This window comes from Spermophilus citellus, assembly GCF_964194105.1.
Source record: "Spermophilus citellus genome assembly, chromosome: 7".
Classification (NCBI taxonomy): domain Eukaryota; kingdom Metazoa; phylum Chordata; class Mammalia; order Rodentia; family Sciuridae; genus Spermophilus; species Spermophilus citellus.
Window position 1 is genome coordinate 147898483 of NC_138188.1, and position 21873 is coordinate 147920355.

General features: G+C 39.4%; 1 protein-coding gene across 2 annotated transcripts in view; it reads left to right on the forward strand.

The window, feature by feature from the left end:
• Positions 1-2308: 2308 nt before the first annotated feature.
• Positions 2309-21873, forward strand: part of JAM2 (junctional adhesion molecule 2) — a 52553-nt gene continuing 32988 nt past the window's right edge. Inside the window, exon 1 of one of the 2 annotated variants that reach the window (XM_081302877.1) lies at positions 2309-3170. In XM_081302877.1, the coding sequence (XP_081159003.1) occupies positions 3104-3170 (67 nt within the window). In that variant the 5' untranslated portion in view covers positions 2309-3103. The remainder of the gene's footprint in view (positions 3171-21873) is intronic. The other variant, XM_081302876.1, reaches the window with a different exon arrangement.

The window sequence follows — 21873 nt, forward strand, 5'->3', positions numbered from 1 at the left end:
GAATTAATATCCAGAATATACAAAGAACTCAAAAATTTAACACACACACACACACACACACACACACACACACACGTCCAATCAATAAAAGAGCTAAACAGAAACTTCTCATGAGAAGAAACACAAATGGCCAACAAATATATGAAAAAAAATGTCTAACATCTTTAGCAATAAGAGAAATGTGAATCAAAACTACCCTAGGATTTCATGTCACTCCATTTAGAGTGGCAATAATCAAGAATAAAAACAACAATAAATACTAGCATTGTGGGGGAAAGGTACACTTGTACATAAAGCTCTAATAAAGCTCTAATAAGAAATAAAATATGGATTTCTTCATATCCTGTCCTAAAAAGCTGTAGAATAAATTCACAATAACCAAACTATGGAATCAGCCTAGGTTTCCATGAATGGATAAATGAATAAAGAAAATGTGGTATGTATTCACAACAGAATTTTATTCAGCCATAAAGAGAAATGAAATTATGTCATTTGCAGGGAAATGGATGAAATTAGAGATCATCGTGTTAAGCAAAATAAGTCAAGTCTGAAGGGCAAGGGTCATATGTTTTCTCTCATATGCAAAAGCCAAGGGAGAAAAAGGAAAAAAAAAAGTTGGGGGCCGGATCTCATAAAAATCAAAGGGAGCCCAGTAGAGAAAATGGACCTAAAATAGAGGGTCAGTAGTGGAGGGAGGGGGGAATGCTGGAGAGTGATATTGGCCAAATTAAATTGCTATATTTTGTGTCAATATGAGTATGTAACAGCAAATGCAATCATTATGTACAATTATAATGTATCAATATTAAAATGTGGGAAAATAAAGACCCAATCCATTTTTTTAAAAAGCTGTAGAATAATATCTAGAGTCAGTTATATGACATTGAATAATCCTCATAGTTCAACCTCCTGTTTGTTTTCTACCACCCACCACCCTCATCCCAATTCCACATGTACTCTAGTGCTGTAGAAATTTGGTTTTCATAAATAATCCATAATTTTTATATTTCCTAGATTTTGATCCTACTCTCTATCTAGAATGCCCATCCCTGACTTCCTTCCTTTCAAAATTTTACCCATTTTCAAGGCCTAATGAAGAAAGCTCTGGACCCGCCCTGGACCCATCCCCATATCCTTGGCCTTGGGCAAGCCATTTGGCATGTCTTAGCCCAATTTTCTCTTCTGTCAAGTGGAAATGATAACCCTGACTCTCTTAAAGTTGCCGGGCTATTAGATATCTCATGTTTTCAGACACAACCACCAAGAAAACGTGAAATAAAAACCGTTATTTTTATTTACTGTCCTTCTGTAACACTTGTGGTATTAGGGGTCTTAGATGGGATTAGATGGGATTCTTTCCCCACCTCACCCCATCAGAACTGTGAGTTTATTAGCAATGAAGCCTCAGTCTTGTGCATTATGGTCCCCCAGCATTGAACACACTGTAGCCATTTGACAAATGCCTTGGCTGAGTGGAAAAATAAATGAGCCAATTACACACACACACACACACACACACAAACACACACACATATCTTATGTACATGTATCTTTAGGGAGGCTAAAAATCATACAGTTATAGCAAGAATGAGAAAAAAAAGAATGCAAATAACTTTAAAGTAGCAAATATTACTTGTTACTGCCCAGAAAAGCTGGCAAAAGTCTGTCCTAGAGCCTGTTCTCCTTCTTGCTTGGGTGAAGTATGAGCTTTTGCCATTTTCGACTTTCCCTTCTGTGTCCCTGATTTCTCTGCCACCTCCTCCCTTCCCATAGGGACTAAGCCTTCATCACCGTCGCCAAGGCAACATCAGGGATGCCCCATTCCTTGAAGCTCTGCCTGTCTAAACGCTGGTTGCCTTTGTCCACTGAGTGGGCTGAATTTTTTAACCGCTCACCACCGAATCAGCTATCTTTTATACAGAGGTTTATGCATTCGTCTACCTTTTAAAAATATTCTGTTTAAAAATTTCTTCTCTTGCAAGGGTCCTTATCCAGACCTGCCAATTCCTTGAAGGCACCATTTTTGGTGCCTAGAAGCAAACATAAAAACCGCCTGTTTAGCCTTTGTAAGCATGTGCAACATAAATGCGGGCCAATTCAAAAGCACGCAACAGAGCATTCATAATGGGTCTCCCTTTTAAAAGCAGAGTAGACCAAAAATAAACCTGACAAAAGGCAGCTGCGGAGTTTTAACATGTGGAAAACTCCACAGGCAGCAGTTATGTAACTCGAAAGAAACATGATAAATATTTCACACCGTTAGATGAACTTCCAATTCTGACACGTGAAAGAGCAAAGAACACAAAACACACCTTAACTCCCGAAGGAGCAAAACGCTTACACTGAGAAGGGGCCAAGGCTATTCTGAAACCTGAGACCTGACTTCCAGCACCGTCGTGATTGCTTTTCTTTTTTTCCCTAAAGTCCGAGGCGGAGCTCGCGGACTCCCTCTCCTAGCGCTTCCCTCGCGGTTTCGCTCGTTCGGCAGAATTTTTTTCCAACAAGCTCTTAGCCCTAAGCTGAAAAACCGAAAAAGAAGTTTTGTGCGCAGAAGAAAGGGATCGGGGCGAGGCAGGCGGAGCCCGCCCCCCCCCCCCACCCGCGCCCCCCACCCCTGTGCGCGCCTTCTGCCCGGAGCTCCTCGCCCTGGGGACAGCTGGCAGCCCGCGCGGACCAGACACAAAGCCGATCAATCCCGGCGGCGCGGGGGTGGGGGAACGACCCGCCAAGGCTTTCCCTTCCGCTGCTAGATTACTGCTGCCCCCCCCCCACCACCACCACCACTAGGACCCGGCGGACACCTTGTGTCGCTTCCACGGCTCCAGCCCACTCCCCTCCTTAAAAAAAAAAAAAAGAACGGCCCGGAGCCCCCATCCCAGGACTGGACGATTGAAGACCGGCCTCTTGGCAGCCTGCGGAGAAGGCGCCCGGGGAAGAGAAACTGACATCCCTTCAGGACCCGCCCCTGCCCTCCGCTTCCTCGGCTCCGCGACTCTCTCCTCCTCGGCAGCCCCAGAAGTTCGGGGCCCCCGCCCGCCTCCCGCGCTCCTGCCGCTGGGACCCTGGACCTCCGCGCCCAGCAGCTAGCTCCGGCCCCGGGAAGATGGCGAGGGGGAGCAGCCACCGCCTCCTCCTGCTGTTGCTGCGCTACCTGGTGGTCGCCCTGGGCTGTAAGTTGCTCGGGTACCTCCACCCGCCCACGCATCCACCGCCTCCTACTTGACCAGCCTCCCCCAAACCTCGAGCGCCCAGACGCGGCGCTCGCGGACCGCGCCTCTGCGCCCCTGGGCTGGGGTGGGGGGTCTGTAGAGGGGCATCAGGTTTTACACTAAACCAGCGGGAAATGCCGGGGGCGGACGGGTGCAGGTACTGGGAGCCGGAGAGCTGGGGTTTCTGGTAAATAGCGCCCGATTTCGTCAGTTGTAGTTCGAAAAAATTAAGGGTGTCCACTAGCAGATTCTCGTCGTCTTACAAAGTTGGGGTAAGTTTTCAAAGACACCGGGGACGTGATCAGAATGCAAAACTCTACTCCTAAGATGCTAAGAGCCCGAGGAAGATGGCATCACTAGGAGGCAGGCGCCGGCCGCGATTTAAGTACCGACAGGCGGAGGGGCCAGTGGCAGAGTGGACAGGGCTTCTAGGGGGTCCCTTCCCGGCGGACAGTATGCAAGGCGCTTGTGCGAGGCGGGGGTGGGGGAAGTTCGTGGCTGCTGAGCCACAAGTACTTTTATCCTCTCCACCTGCACATGGACCTTCAGAGAAGTCTGGTCTGGTGACTCTGGCCAGCTGCTGTGTCCTCAGGAGACGTCCAGTGGGACAATAGTTAGAAAGATGCAAAAGCCGAATGATCGAGTAGCTTAGTAGGGGAGACATCTCAAAGCCAATTTCACGGGATGGTTTTTAAAAGGATTTTCACAGATTCTGAACTCATGAGATTTAAAATCCTGGGAACGTTTCCTTTTGTTTTCTTCGCGTTAACTTTTTTTTTTTTTTTTTTTTTTTTTGGAAAAAGACAATAGACCTTAAGCAATGAAGTCTTTGTCTTTCGTTCTTTCTATTTTTCCTTTCCTTTTTTTTTTTAATAAATGAGTTATTGTTTCTATTCAAGTCCTAGTAATATAATACGTATAATACTTAAAACAACCTGCCAGATGAGTGTCTTACACAATAGAATGACTTTTCCCACAATCTCATTAGAGGGGAAGGAGGGTGCATATTGTCTCAAGGAAGGAACATGTGCTGATCTATAATAAAGAAAACCAAACCAAGAAGGCAGAGTTTCACAATTAAACCTTTGTGCAATTTTGAAATATCAATTGGTATCACACTGAACAGCAAAGAAAAAAAAATGTGCCCATGCAGAAAGGCAACAAAGACACAAGCTGGAGGAACTGTAACAAAACTACTGGGCAAGATATGTATTCCACTGAAAGTTTAAATATCTAAAAGCATTGTGATTTTAGTGTAAAATGTGTTAATTAAAAACAGTGAAAATCATTTTACTCTCTTATTTCTATTTAGGCATCAAAATAGGAACAATATACCCTAAGTTTGAAGTTGTAGCCAAGAAACAACCAAGAGGCAATCAGTCCACAAAAAATAAGATAAAATAGAATAAATAGATTAATGGGCAGGATTAAAGTGTTGGGTAAATATATAATATATAAATATATAATATATGGCCTCTGCTAATCCTAATTTATTTGGGGTTTAATTTGGAAGTATTGTGGTAACATTTTCCATATTGTTCCTGGGTTGTCAAAAAGTCTGGCACTGCAAGTGTTTTCTTGCATTTTTAATTTTTTTGGGGGGGGTTGGTGTACAGTACTGTGATTGAACCCAGGGATGCTATATCCCTAGTCCTTTTATTTTTTATTTTGAGAAAGGGTCTCACTAAATTGCTGAGACTAGCCTTGTGCTTGACATCCTCCTCCTTCAGCCTTTTGAGTTGCTGGGATTACAGGCATATACCCCACACCCAGTTTCCCCTGCTGTTTGTATCTTATTAGTACAGTACACAGTACACTTTGTTCAGGTTTTCCTTATTTTTCCTTGGTGTCCTCTTCTGTTCCAGGATCCCACATTCCATCCAGTCCTCATGTCTCCTTGAGCACCCCTTGGCTATGGCAGTGTCTCAGATTTCCCTTGTTTTGTATTACTTTGACAGGTTTGAAGAATACTAGTCAAGTATCCTCATGGTATTTCTCTGATGTTTTTCTCATGACTCAAATGGGTTCTAGGGTTTGGGGAGGAGGACCACAGAGGTGAAGTGCCATTTTTACCATATTATATTTAGGGAGCATACTGTAAACATGACTTACTACTGTTGATGTTGACCTTCTTCACCTGGCTGAGGTAGTGTATATCAGCTTTCTGTATAGGTGGCTTACCTGTTTTCCTCATTTCCATGCTATATATTTTGGAAGGAAGTCACTATGCACAATCCACACTTAAGGAAGGAGAGCTATATTTTACCTGCTTGAAGGTATAATAGCTTCATGAACTGTTTGGAATTCTTAGGGAAGGAGGATGTGTCCCTTGTGTATTTAACCACTTATTTTTCTATCCACATGGGCTCATACATATTTGCTTTATACTTTGGTTGGTAATCTAATACTATTTTATTTATTAAAGACTTGGTGGATTTCTTATGCTATAATTATGTACTCATCTTCTTAATACTCCTCCCAAATGTAATTGTACCATTCCCTGTCCCAATCCTGTTATATCTAATTATAATATCATGCTTATTCTATTTTTTTCTACTATTTTTCAACCTTTTAAATATATTTCTTAGTACTCTAGAGGATCTTTTATTGTTTTTCCTGTCACTTAAAGTATGAGTTCAATGTCTTTATTGATATGGATATTTATTTTTGTGGTTAGTTGATGTTTTAGTCATCTTTTAGTTACTATAACAAAATACCTGAAATAACCAACTTAAAAAAAGAAAATACTTATTTTGGCTCATAATTTCTGAGATTTCAACCCATTTTGGGTTGGCACCTATACTTTTGGCCCTGTGAACACATCACATCAGAGTGGGGAGCACATGGTGAAGTAAATCCTCTCACATCATGGCCTAGATGTGAAAAACAGGGAGGAAAGGGTAAGAGTCCCACTGGTCCCCTCAAGGGTACACTAGAAAACCTCCCATTATGCTAACCAATTAAAATCTCCTCCTCTTCTGAACAGCACCACAGGCTGCAGACCAAGACTTTAAAACACAGACAGGGTTTAGGGAGACATTTATTTAAACCTTAGCAGTTAAATTATATTTTTCTTTCCCACTCCAATAATCCAGTGCTGAGCAAATAACTTAGTTAATAGTAGATGTGAACATGTACCTGTTGATTAATTAACTAATACACTAATGGTGTATTAATTCATTTAGGCTGCTGTAACAAAATACCATAAACTGGGTAGCTTGGTTTTTTATTAACAGTTTTGGAGGCTGGGATGTCCACAATTAGCACAGGTGTGTTCAGTGTCTAATGAGGGCTCACTCCCTGGCTCAAAGATGACTCCCTCTCTTGGAGTCCTCACGTGATGGAAGGTACAAGGCAGCCCTCTGGAGCTTCTTTTATTTATTTTTTTTAAAATTTATTTATTTATTTATTTATTGGTTCAGGGGATTGAAACCAGGGGTGCTTAACCTTGGAGCCAGGTTTCCCAACCCTTTTTATTTCTTTAATTTGAGACAAGGTCTTGCTAAATTGCTTGGAGCCTCATTAAGTTTCTGAGGCTGGCTTTGAACTTGCGATCCTTTTACCTCAGCCTCCCAAGCTGCTGGGATCACAGGTTTGCACCAGCTCTGGGGTCTCTTTTATGAAGGCACTAATCTCATTTACAAACGTTCTCCCTCAATCACCTAATCACCTCTCAACAGCCCCATATCCTAATGCCATCACATTGATGATTAGGTTTCAACATATGGATTGCTTTTTTCCAGGGGGTGGGGAGGCTGCAAAAACATTCAGACCATGCAAATGGAAGGGAATAAGGTAGGGTCAGTAGACAAAAATATATAGACTTAATAATTGCAGTATAAATCCTGAAACACCAACTACATATTGAGTAGGTAGGGTATTAAAAGTTTCCGGAGGTGTCCGTTAAGCTGATATATCCAAAAAGAGAACGAATGAGTGTTTGGTACGGGGGACGGGCTGTCGGGCTTTTGGGGATTAGCCAAGGAGTTGAGTGAACAGGAACAGTTCCTGACACTAGCTGGCTGGTAGAAGCTGGTCTTCAGATATGCACTGGAACACATGCCAGCCACTTGGCCTGAGTCTGTAATCTCATAAACCAATAAGGACTTAGGTAGGAGAGGTCTTGATCTTTTGTAAAATCACAAAATTCTTACTTCTGGCAGTACTGACCCAAAACAGCACTTGAGGGGAACCCATGCCAGGAAAATTCTGCCTTCTGTAAACATTGTTAAGAACAAAGCTTCCTAATTAATTAGCTGAAGGGAACCAGTTCCATCCTGGCATGGCCTCCATTAGCTGATGATATAAAGGTCAAAATGAGCTTGTTGGTGGACCTGATAACCATTTCAAGACTATCACAGAACGGACATTAGAAAAAGGTCATAAACAAAAACTTCAGACTAAAGAGAACAGTGAGTTCCCTTGGCTGAGAACATTCCTTTACCCTTCCACCTGACTGTGTCATGAGAGGCCCCCAGGAGAGCTTATAGATGTTGCCTGCCAGCTGGGGATGCAGCTCAGTGGGGGAGCACTTGCTATGGATGCTCACCCCTGGTGGTTGCCACCGTTGATGCTTTTCTCCCGTGGGTCGTTTTGCTGGAGAATCCATGTTGGACTATACGTAAGAGGTACACTCTTTGTTAAAGTCAAAAAGCACCTGTATAGGTTTTTATTAAAAACAACATATCCTTTTCATCCCATAGTGACAAAGTGGTAGCACTACTGAGTCTATACTCTAGGATTTCCCCTGTTGACAGATTGACATCTAGAGGAAGGTAAGGGTGAGAATGGAAAAGGGGAATTAGAACCTGGGTCAGGTGTTTCCTTTGGTAAAGGCAGAAAAAAAAAAATCTTAAAACTGGGCACTGTTTTCTTGAAGGGTAGAACTGAGAAAAACAACCCAACTAGTTAATTTTCTATTGCTGCAAAAACAAATGCCTGCAAGCAATACAACACGAATTATTATCTTGAAGATCTAGTGATCAGGAGTGTGAAGTAAGGTCTCACTGGGCTAAAATCAAGGTATCAACAGACAGTGTTCCAGGGCAGAATCTTCTTTGCATGTCCCATCCATAGGTCAAAGCCAGCAACCCAAGCTGCCATCTCTTTGATTCTCTCTTCTTTTTTTACTTATTAAGGTCCTTGTAATTTCACTGGATCCACATGGGTAATCCAGGATAATCTCCCCAATCAAGGTCAGCGGGTTAGCAACTTTAGTTCCTCTACAACCTTAATTCCTGTTTATCATGTAAAGCACCACAGTTACAGGCTCTGGAGAACAGATTGTGGATACTTTTGAGGAGGACATTAGTCTGCCTATCATACCAACTAAAATGAGGATATGTAGAGCAGCAGTGGAGTCAGTGTTGTGGTCAAGAATATTCTAGATCTGATGCAGCAGCCATAACTTTTACCTTTAGACTTTAACTCCCAGTGAGATAAAGTGGTATTTTTCACTTTGTATCCGACTGTAGAGTAATGGTTAAAAACCATGTCCTCAGGTGCTGAACTCAGTGCTTATTCACTAGCCGTGTGACCTTGATCCAGTTATTTGACTTCTGTTGTGTGTCAATTACCAACTGTAAAGGTGATAACCCCAATCATAGGGCTGACTGCATAGCCGAGTAGGGAGAATTATGTTGATGAGAAACTTTTGCCCACCTCTTCCTCCCTCCCTCCTTCCCTCCCCCCTTTCCTCCCTTCCTCCCTCCCTTCCTCCCTCCCTTCTTTCCTTCCTTTTTTTCTCCCATGGTACTGGGAACTGAACCCACTGAGCTATATCCCCAGTCTTTTCTTCCTTCTTTTTTTTCTTTTTCTTTTCTTTTTGAGACAGGATCTCACTAAGTTGCTTAAACTTGCGATCCTTCTGCCTCAGCCTTCTGACTGTCTGGACTACACGCATGTGCCACCTGCCCTGTTTGTTCTTGGGTTTTTTTAAGGGATTTTTCTTTCTCTCTCTCTTTCTGTGCTGGATTAAACCCAGGCCCTCCTGACTGCTAAGCATTCACTCTACCACTGAGCTGCTCCCCTAACCCCTAAGGAACTTTTAAAATTAATGTTTGCTGCAAGTGTTTCCGGGTTTCTGTTCAGCTCCCAACATATAAACACGAACCATTAGCTCTTTTGGGTACGGTTTATCTTCTTTCAGTCTTATTCCCTTTCCCACCCTTGGGTTTATGTTCCTTCAGGATTAACCGTTCCCAGAATCCCCTGAGTTGCCATCCTTAAGCGGGTTATTTGCTAGATTTGATGGATTGAAATTTCCTAGGCATGTAAGTGTATAAATGCAGGAGAGAGAAAGAGTGAGAAGAGAATGTGAATGCTCCAGTGAATACCTAGGAGTTCACTGGGACCATAAACCCTCCTCTTTATATCCTCAAGTCAGTGAGTGGGTAGGAAATGTTGTTCAGTTTGAATTCTTCCCACAGTTTATGAGCAGAAATGCAAAGAACTGTACTGGACCTAGTTCTGTGAAAATGTTTCAAGAGCTACACTTTCAGCTGGTTACTTGTTTGAGTCATAAAGGCCTGAGCAAGAATCCTTGTGAGCTTGACAGGAATTTTGGTTCTTAACTGAAGAGTCCCACCTTCCTGTCTTGCGTTTTGTCTTTCTTTCTCTGTTCCACTCCACCATTATTAGTATTTTGTTTTTGTTTGTTGTTGTTGTTGTTGTTAGATTTCTTTTCTTTTTGGTACCACAGATGGAACCCAGGGACTGTCTACCGCTGAGCCATATCCCCAACCCCTTTTATTTTTTATTTTGAGACAGGGTCTTGCTAAGTTGCTTACGGCCTAGCTAAGGCTATGTTGTAGTTTTTATTTGTTCTTTTTAGTTATAAATGACAGTAGGATTTTGTGTGTGTGTGGTACTGGGGATTGAGCCCAGGACCTTGAGCATGAGAAGCAAGCACTCTACCAACTGAGCTATATCCCCAGCCCAGAGTAGAGTGTATTTTGACATACAATACATACATGGAGTACAACTTCTCCTTCTTCTGGTTGTACATGATGTGGAGTTACATTGGTTGTATATTCATATATGAACGTAGGAAAGTAATGTCCCATTTATTCTACTATCTTTCCTATTCCCCATTCCCTCTCCCTTCCCTTCAGTACCCTTTATCTAATCCTAATCCAAAGAACTTCTACCCCACTCCCTGCTTATTGTGAGTCAGCATCCTCATGTTAGAGAGAACATTCGGCCTTTGGTTTTGGGGGATTGGCTTATTTCACTTAGCATGATAGTCTCCAGTTCCATCCTTTTAGCAGCAAATGTAAGGCTGTGTTATAAGGTATGTATGCAACATAAAATGAATTTTGTTTTTAGTCTGGATTCTATCATCCAGAAATCTCTGTCTATGCTCACTCCAAATGTGAAATGCAAAACATTTGTGGTCCCAACCATTTCAGATAAGGGATGCTCGACCTGTAAAGAGTAAAAACACATAACCTGCCCCGCATCCTTTTTGTGAGGCTTGTCCAGTTTGCCTGCTCTCATTTTATCAAGCAGAACCTGCTGTTTTAGTCTTAGCTTTCTTCACTCTGCGAATGCCTGCTTAATACTTTAATATGGACAAAATAAAAAAATAAAGAATCATTAAAGGCATTCACTTATATATTTTTTAAAAAAATATACTTATGGTAAATTTAAATTGTGCAGAAAGGTTATAAAATGGAAGACAAATAGGTTTCCTTTGCAGCCCTCCTGACCCCTATTGTATGACCCACAGAGAACCCACTCTTAGGTGCTTTTCTAGAGTTTCAGGAAATTGGGGAAAAAGCAGTTCTGGTGTATATGAGCATTCCTATATAGTTTCTTTAGAGTAAAAATCAGAAAGTCCAGAGGAGATGAGCAAGTGGGCCAAAGCAAGACAGGGCAGGCATTAGCACCAGCTAAGATTCACAGACAAGTGCAAATGGGTGCTATTTTTAAAAGAGACCAAAGAAGAAGTAATGACCACAAATAAAAAGGGAACATGTTGAACTACTGGGAAAGTGCTAATTTTGAAAAGGGAGTTGAGTGTTTATGTTTTAAAAGATGCTTTTAGGGGCACTTTAAAATAGGAATGAATTCTGATCAGCTGCAGAACTGACACAATAAAATAAGCTATGGACTCAAGTGTTTTATTTATGCAACAATCTGAACACATAGCCACTATGTCATACAAATATTAAAATTTTACATGTATTTATATTGGATCCATGGTTGTGCTTTGGCCCTTATAATAATGCTTTTGGTCTTAGAACAAATCAGATTATTTTGTGCCGTGTGTGTGTGTGTGTGTGTGTGTGTGTGTATGTGAGAGAGAGAGAGAGAGAGAACATATATGTGATTTAGCCTAGATACAATACATCTCCTTTAAACCTCTATTATTTTCTGTTTTTGTGATCATTGTATAATATTCTCCCCCTTGCCAAATGCAGTTAGACCTTCTTTTATTAATTGTGCCTTCCTAGAGTTACAAGGGAATATATTGACTGCTCTGTCTTATAGAGTTTTACAAAATTTTGCTGATTGTCTGATGCTTCCTGGAAGGTCTAACTCCAAAATTCTTTACCTTTTCTCTTAAGACTTTCCAACTCGTCCATCCATCAAAGCTGAAGTCTGTTACATATTATAATCTGGTGCTCTTGGCATATTCCTGGTTCTCATATGGCACTTTTCTGTACTGTTATAAAGTATACATGGGCACCTCTCTGGATTTTGAGTTTGTTGAGGCCAAAAGACAACATATTTTTGTGTTCTGGCACCTAAAATTTACCTGGCCTGAGGTGGTCCTTTAATAATTAGTTAATAGAAGATGATAACCTAAAGTTTACTTGTTTCTTAACTTCATAAAATTTTATTACCTTTTAATAATAAAAACACCAGGACACATGTAAAAGTAAAAATACCTCATTATTTTAGGGATTTTTGCATAATTAATTTTTTTCATAATTTTACTGTTTCTAGAACTCTCACCTCCTTTTATTAACTGTGCCTTCCTAGAGTTACAAGGGAATATATTGACTGGTCTGTCTTATAGAGTTTTACAAAATTTTGCTGATTGTCTGATGTTTCCTTGATTAAAAAAAAATCAATACAACAATTGCAATACAACCCTTGCACTTTGCCTGAGGTAAAACAAAACAAAGGATTTTAAAGAGTTACAAAAGTACTCTTTGGGGCAGGGGACTCCAGATTTGCCTCTCATGGTTGAATCTCTTTGCCACTTAGGTGAGATCATAGCAATCTAGGTCCATAATGGACAAAAATTTATTAAGAGAAATGAGAAAATAGAGCTTGATAAAGTGATGATTAATTCCAAACCAAAGGTAATTTTCTTAGGTACTCTTGTCCATCTTGTGGGATCTTGACACCTGCTCATTATCACAGAAAAAAACATCCTCTGGATCCAGGTGATTCATCACCTCCATCCAAGGGTATGATCTCCCAGTTGGGTATAGGCAAATTCCAAGATCAGATGCATCCTGAGAATGTCAGTTCCTGTACTGTCCCCTAGAAAAGCTGTCTGAGGTGGTGGAATGTTCAAAAACACTGCCTGGGAAAATGATATTCAAACTTGTGATTACATATTCTACTTATTTAAAAAAGAGCATATGCCTCAATATAGGCTTTTGGTTATAAGTTTTATACATGCATTTCTGTATCAACATATGACATTAATTATGAAAACATACATGGAGAAGTGGAAAAATCAATAAACAATAATACCCCTGTGGGGGCAGAAATGAGGTGATGAGCCAGTTGTGGTGGCATACCTCTGTAATCCCAGCTGTTTGGGAGGCTGAGGCAGGAGGATTGTTAGTTCAAAGCCAGCCTCAACAACTTATCGAGGCCAGCAATTTAGCAAGACCCTGTTTCAAAATAAAAAATATAAAAAGGGCTGGGGATGTTGTTCAGTGGTTAAGCGCTCCTGGGTTCAATTCCTGGTACAAAAAAATAAAAAATAAAAGACAGAAAGAAGAGAAAGAAGGTGATGATAGCTCTATATTACAGTACTTTATAAAGCTTCTAGAATTAAAATCCTTTGGGATTGTTACAAGAATAGACAAAACAGACATACCAATGGAACAACAATATGTAATATTCAAAAATTAGCCCATCTTCTTGGAAATTCAGTGTGTGTGTGTGTGTGTGTGTGTGTGTGTGTGTGTGTGTGTACATATATGGTAGCATCTGAAATTAGGGAAAATGCTTAATAAATATTCTTAAAATAATGGGGTAGCCACTTGAGGAGAAAATAGACTTGAACCTGTCAGTGTACATGAGAACAAATTCCACGTGGATCAGAGATCTACATGTTTGTAAGCAAATACATAAATAAAACCACATTCCTTCACCTCCCCTGCCAAAGAAAATCAAGACAAAATAAGGCAGGGATGTGTTCCTCTGGACTATATATACCAGAAGAGCATACACATGGGAGAAATAAAACACCAGCTACTTGGAAGCTTCAGAAGGAGGATTGCAAGTTCTAGAGCAGTCTCAGTAACTTAGTTGGTAATATCACAAAACAAAAATAAAAGGGGCTGGGGATGCAGCTCAGTGGTAGAGTTCAATCCCCAGTACCACAAATAAATAAATAAAGCACCCAAAACAAATCAAAAGATAAATGATTAATTGGGAAAAGATATTTGCAATTTAAGCCTCGAAAAATTATTGACACTGATATAAAAGGAGTCCCTAAAAGTTAAAAGACAAACATCAAAAAAAATTTTAAATGGCATTAAAATAAACCTCAGTTCTCAGAAGAAAAATTTAAATGGTTTTTCAAAGATGAAGCTCTGTTGAATATGATTTAAAATGCAAATTAAACCATCACCAAGAAAGCATCACTTCCTTACTGGATTAACAAAAGCACATAACTCATTTGCATTCTCTGTTTTTGAAGCTGTATGGATACAGATGCTCTTACATCCTGCTTATGGGGCTGTGCAGTGTATAACTGCTAGGCAGGGGAATTCAGTAATAGATAAAGAAATTATTTATCTCCTGTTTGACCCATCAACCTCACTATGGGGAGCCTAGTCTAAATCTGTAGTTGCAAAAATAGGGTATGTCTTATGCATGTTATTTATTTCAAATTAATTATTATAAGAAATATTGAAAACAATCAAATACCCTCAGGAGGGGATTGACTGAGTGATTAACATGATAGTTTGCAGTGTAACTATGTAAAGGAATAAGGGTGATCTCCATGCACTTGTATCCCAGGATATTGAGGTCAAGGTGCAAGGCAGTATGATGAGGCACATGACATTTTGTGTAGGAAAGAAACACTGGAAGTTTAAGTGAAAACTATCAACAGTGGGTGGAAAGGGCAGTGTTGGGACAGACTTATCTTACCATAGCTTATTACACAGATTGATGTTGAAAACTTAAATGTTTTACCTCAGAAGATAAAATTCACTAAAACATTTTTCTCTAATCGTTGTATTACAGTATAATACTACAAATCAGTAATTGTATTTTAATGTACTTAGAACTCAAGTTTTTTAGTGTAGAAAAATAGATATATGTATAAAATTTTAAAAATTTAAGTAAAAATCCTGGAACATTATAATTGAATTGGAAATAGCAATATGAACTCATGTTATTGTTTTCCTTTTTAAAGATATATATCTATATATCTATATATCTATATATCTATATATCTATATCTATATATATATATATATATACACACACACACACATACATATATGATATGTCTATATGTGTGATATAAGTACCTATCTATGTTAGTCAGCTTTTTGTTGCTGTGACCAACATAGCAGAGAATAATAATAAATAAGAAGAAAAGTTTATTTGGGGATTCTGGTTTCAGTTAATGGTTGGCCAAGTCCATTGCTCTAGGTCTGAGATGAGCTAAGGAAAGCTGCTCAGCTTTTGGAAGCCAAGAAAAAGAGAGAGAGGCTGAGGAGCCAGGGACAAAATATAATCCCTAAGAGCACACCCACAGTGACCTACTTCTAGCCACGCCCCACCTGCCTGCAGTTACCAGCCATGGCAGTAATCCTTCAAGTTATTAATCCACCATCTGGATTAACCCACTGATGAGGTTACAGCTCTCATAATGTAACTATTTTTCTTGTACATTTTACCTTAGGGTCTATTGGTTTAAAGAGAAAATAAATAGACCAAAGTGAGAATTATGGCCTGAATGTTTCTATCCTTCAAATTCATATGTTGATACCTAATCCCAGAGCAGTAGTATGAAGAGATGAGTCCTTGGGAGATGATTAGTACTCTTATAAAAGAGGCCTGAGGGAACTTGTTCACTCCTCTGCCACAGAGGACACAGAGAAGGTACCAACTATCCTCATCTATGAGGGTGGGGCCCTCACCAGACATCACTTCTACTAGCCCCTTGGTTTTGTGAGCAATAAATATCTGTAGTTCATTATCCAGACTAAGTTTTTTACAATAGTATCAAGGTCTACAGTATTTGAGGGAAAGGTCCGCTCTACATCAGGGGAAAAAAATGTAGCTGATATCCAGTAAATTTAGTAATGGCAATCCTATGTATGTAACCTGGGGTCTTGGAGTTCTATATGATAACAGGGTTTTGTTTTGTTTATTTATTTATTTTTTTTTATGTGGTGCTAAGGATCGAACCCAGAGCCTCACATGTATAGGTGAATGCTCTACCGCTGAGCTACAATCTCAACCCATAGTATAGACCTTTCAATGCATTTCTTTTTTAAAGTAACTTTAATATTTTATCCCCCAAATGTAAAAATCCCATGGGATAATGCATGTCCCCTTCAGATACTGATAGCAAGGAAAGGTAAATATAAAAAAAAGAGTTGAACATCAAAGAGAGTTGATTATATTCCTAAAAAATTTAAAAAAAAAACCCTTCATCTTACATGGGTTTAATGGATTCAGGTTTGATCAAGCCTTTCTTGTCAACCCTCTGACTCTTTGAAACAACAGAAAGAGAATATTGCATCCTTCTTAAAGGGTCAAGGCATAACCAGCATTTAACATATCAACCCAAGCATATTTCCAAATTACTCATACTTGCTAAAATATTCACTTAACATTCAAATCCTTGTCATTGATAACAATATTAAGTTCCATGTAGGCATAGTAGGTGATTTAATTTACCATAGTTCCTTTAGCTTTGAAGACTCCCAACGCTAAGAAAACTCTCGAGAAGACACTGGTCATGGGGAAGGAATGGAAGAAATAGAGGCATTTAGCTGCTGAATTAGAAGCAGCCTATAGACCGTGTCAGTGGCAGATGCACATTGTCATTCTAGCCATTTATGTCAGAAGCTGCTTCCATACTGGAGAACACTTTCCCCAAATACACTATGAATTCATCAGCAAGGGAATGTGGATGTTAATAGAGCAGGAGATTTCACTTGGCCCTCTATTCCATGACCTCCAGCTTTAGGGTGGAAACAAGACTGCCACACAGCCCTTTAACAGAAGCTATATTCAGAGGCCTAATTTTGTATCTTTCTTGCTACTACCATTTCTATGTTCAGCCATTTATTTTAGTGGTGAGATATCAAAATCTGCTAAGTAATGATGAGAACAATCAAGACCAGTCTTTTTGATTATGTGTTCTAGAGTATTTGAGGAAACTTATTCCTAATTTTTAGAAAACAAAAGTACAGCTGGGTGCCATGGCTCATGCCTATAATCCCAGCAACTTGGGAAGCTGAGGCAGGAGGATTAGTTTAAAGCTGGCCTCAACAACTTAGCAAGGCTCTAAGCAACTTAGCGAGACCCTATCTTGCTAAATAAAAAAAGGTTGAGAATGTGGCTCAGTGGTCAAGCACCCCTGGGTTCAATTCCCAGTACCAAAAACAATTTAAAAAGTGCAGTTTTGGAAGTGGGCTAGAGGAATACTTTTTTTACAGAGCAAAGTTGTATCACTAAAGACCCTCAAGCTCTAAGAATGCTCTAGAGGAGACGCTGGTCATAGGAAAGGAATGGAAGTGGAGGCCTTTAGCTGCTAAATTAGAAGCAGCCTGAAGCCTGTGTCAGCAGCAGGTGCACACATCATTCCAGTCATTTTGAAAACTCACCGTTCTTTTTAGAGGACGGTGGGCTCCCATCTTCTACCTAAAACAACATTAGTCACATTGTGTCTGACATGGCCACCCAGCCTCAGCCTCCCAAGTTGCTGGGATTATAGGCATACAGATATATACATGCAGATATCATTAAATAATTTTTTCCCAGTTAGATGCATCAAAATTAGTTAAATTATTCTGAGTTGAAAATGTGATCCTTTGAAATATAGTAGCTTATAAGTATGAAGAATTACATTGAACTTAGATTTAGAGCGGTGAGGAATTAAAAGTCTAGAGAGGTCAGATAGAACACAGCAGAGCTGAAAAGCCTCATAGTAGACAACGAAGGTCTTGAATAAATCCTGTGCTTTTCCAATACCTCTTTTATAGTTGTGAGAACACATATGACATAGTGTAGATCATAGGTTTTACTTTATAAAAACAACTTTATGGACATGTTACATTAGCTTATATAATGAACATGAATATAGTAGTTTATAAAACAAAACTCTGTTCACTCAGGGTATGGGGGATTAAGTCAAGACTCAAAATATATGCAAAATGATACTTTATTTTTAATTCACTTAATATGTGGGTTTAGTATGCCAGGTGTTGTAGATTAGAAAAATATAATTATACTATATTTTAAATGCATTTTATATACAAATATAATTTATACTATACAAAATTATATATAGTAAAAGTTTATAAATTTGAAGATAAAACATGTTCACTTTTGTTTACAATAGACATTTAATCATCTTATATTCTGGGTTAAGTGTGATATAGGTACAAACTTGCATCAAACGATTCCTAACATCACCATGTTCCTAACGCTATCCAATGGAAAGACTGGATATGTAAAAGATTGCTTGTATTAAAAATAAAGGCTTATTGCCGGGTGTGGTGGTGCATGCCCTGGTGCATACCCACAATCCCAGTGGCTTGGGAAGCTGAGACAGGAGAATTGCAAGTTCAAAGCCAGCCTCAGCAATGAGGAGGTGCTAAGCAACTCATTGAGACCCTGTCTCTAAATAAAGTACAAAATAGGGCTGGGGATGTGGCTCAGTGGTCAAGTGCCCCTGAGTTCAATCCCCAGTACCCTCAAAAAATAAATAAATGAAAATAAAAACAAGGCTTATAAAAAGTACCATGTCAGGGGCTTAGGATGTAGCTCAGTGGTAGGACACTTGCCTAGCATGTATGAGGCCCTGGGTTCAATTCCCAGCACTAGACAAAAAAACGAAAACAAAAACAAACAAACATACTATGTCAGATAGAGGAAGGTGTTACCTTTCCTGACACCAGAGTGGGGTGTTGAAGTCGATAGGAGTTACCCTGTGAATACATAGGAGTTCACCTTGTGGCAGGGGAGTGTGGAAGGGAGGTGATTACAGGAAGCAAAATGGAGAATGCTATGTTAACTACATGACTGAGAGCCCTACAGTATGTGACATGAACACAAGGTTTATAGGAGGCAGTGGTGAGAGTGAGGCTGGAAGGACAAGAGCCATCTCTGAAAGGCCGTTTGAAGGAATTGGAAATGTATCCTGAAGGCTAGAGGAAGCTCTAAAGGAAGCTAGATATGATCAGATTGTTTTTTAAGAGGCTAATTCAGGCAAGAGTGAAGAGGGGGAATTGCAGACTTTTCTATGTCTACATTCATCTTTAGCAGTTTCCCTCCTGAATCAAAGGAAGGGGAATCTCTCCTACCTAATGCCAGCCTCTTAACCTGTGCTCATGCTCCTGTTCTTCCAGACTCCTGGGGTCCTTTGCTTCCGCAGTTATCCCTTTTCAACTTATCTTCATTACTACTTGTCTAGTTACAGGCTAAAACACACTCAAGTCTACAATTTTACCTGGAGGGGAAAGGAAAAAAACCACCATTTTTCTCTAGTCACATTTCTTGAAACCATGACCTATTTTTATTGTATCCATTTTCCTACTGATCATTCAGCCCACTGCAAACTGCCTCTTTCCCATGCCATTGAAATTGCTGTCAGTGTGTCACTAATAAATTTATTAGTTCTTAAATCCATGCCTTGCTTTCCACCAAAACCTTACTTAAGCTCTCTGGAACGGGAACTATTGTCCACACTGCCTCCTTGGAAGTCTGCCCATCCTTGACTTCCATGACATCCTGCTGCCCTACTTTCTCCAATTGTCTCTTCTCATCCCTTCATGATTTCCTTTTAGACTTTTTCTTTCTTATTCTACTCCAGTGTTTCATGCTTAAGATTGTACTTCTTCCTAGAGAGTCGCAGTGCTCTTTCGCATGTTAAAGGTGCTAATAAGTTCTCTCCTATAAGAGAGAACTTTGTTTGACTTGTTAACCCACTGTTTCTCAAACCTTTATCACAAGGGTACTCTCATCTTTCTATAAAATGCTAAAGTCAGTTCCCAGTGTGAGGGAACAGATGCAGGAAAGAGGCATCAAGAGAATGATGTCATAAAAATCACCAAATGTGACAGATCATAAAATGGTATTTATTTTATCAATAATTAATTAATGTTTTTATTAATTTATTACTGTAATTCATTATGATACTTGAATTAGTCAGGGATCTCCAGAAAAATAAAACCAACCAGATGTGTGTATTGGTGTGTTTATTAAATTAACTGATCTGTGTAATTCCATTATGATGCTTGAATTAGTCAGTTTTCCAGAAATCAACAGGATCTGCGTGTTTTTGTGTATATAGAAGAACTTATTTTAAGCAATTGGTTTATGTGATTGTGGAGGCAGGCAAGTCCAAAATCTGCAGAATGGGCCAGAAGGCTGGAGAGACCCAAGAATTGACAATGCTGCAGTTCAAGTCCAAAAGCCATCTGATGACAGAATTCCCTCTTGCATGAAAGGAAGTCAGTCTTTTTGTCAATTTAGACTCTGTTGATTGGATCAAACCCACTCACATTGGGGGACTCAAAGGCTTTTCTAAGTGTATTAATTTAAATGTTAATCATATCCAAAAATACCCTCACAGAGGAATGTACAGAATAATGTTTGCCATATATTTGGGCACAGTGTCAAGTTGACGTAAAAAACTATCACAATGCTATTTTCAAAACTGTTTTTTGGTAATTTTGGTTATCAAAGCTTTAAGCAAGTAAATAATATATTTTTTCTTTTCTCTTTCTCTTTCTTTTTTCCTTTCTCTTTTATTTATTTATTTATTTTATTTTGCATTACTGGAGATTGAATCCAGGGGCCCTGTGGGATGCTCTACCACTGAACCCATTTTAATTTATTTTTATTTTGAGACTGGGTCTCACTAAATTGGTCAGGCTGACCTTGTACTTGTCATCTTCCTGCCTTAGGCTCCTTAGTTGCTGGGATTACAGGTGTGTTCTACCACATTCAGATTAATTTTTTAACATATTCATCTTGTGTTATTAAATTGAGAATATTTTATTAAGCTTATTTTCAATTTTATAATAACAAAGATGTTTTATTTTTTCTCTTATTTATTTATTTATTTATTTATACCAGTGGTCCTCTTTATGCTTGAATATAGCCCTTGCTGCTCTTCCACTGCAACTTATTTTTTTTAAATGAACATGTTTCTTTCTCTTCCTCTCTCCCTGCTCCTCCCTAATCTCTAGGGAATAGGATTACCTTTCTTCCCCATTTTAGGAAGATTTATCTGTCCTTGAGTACTTACCCACCTTTGGAACAAGTAAACTAGACTATTGATACCAAATGAGACCAGAAGACTCAGAAATGACTGTCTCCCAAATTAACAAGTGAATGACAACTTCTACAGAGAACATGTGGAATGTAGCCTTTGAATCACCTCTTTAAAAGCTCCCTGTTCCTGTTGATGGGCAGAATCACAGCCTTTGGGATAGTAGTCCCCTGTGTTTCTCCTTTGCTAGCAAAGCAAAAAAACCTTTTTTCCTTTTTCTCAAAACCATGTCCTCATCACTGGATTGGCATTGGAGACAAGGACCAAGCTTTCAGTAAAATCCTGCTCTTTTAAATACTTAATGTATTCTAAAAATTGGGCCTTTTTCTTATAGCATATACTGTACTCATTTCCCGAACATTCCAGGAGGCAGCTCCAAAGATCTCATGGGTTTGAATACATGTAGATATCATTAAACAATTTTTTTTTAATCAGACTCTAACTGACCCTAGAAAGTGCGTGTTTGTGTGAGCATGCAGTTGGGTGTGTTGGGCCAGTTTAAATAAAAGAGTCAGAGAACTGCCTTTACCAAAAGAAAAAGACAATAATAGCCCCTGGATTTAGAGCATGCAAGAAATCAGTGTAGCTAATTTGAGCAATCTTGCCTGACGATTGCAAATATGACAGTAAAGCAATGCCAAGCCATTGTTTCCATGTTCTGCACTTCAAAATAAATGGTTCTTATTCTTTTGGCTTCCTGAAGACTAATCAAAGGAAACATGAAGCAACAATATGCTGGGAGGTTTCCTTTGGTTTTCAAATTTCTTTTATAAGCATTCGTGGTCATAGAGTATAATTAATAACACATGTACAAAATGTAAGATTTTCTGACTCATCATCCAGCAGGAGACTTGAAAAATAAAATCCACACAACTCTTATGTTTTGAGGAATGAAGTTTGGTACAGAGCATGTGTACAGTAGGTCATTGATCCTATGAAATC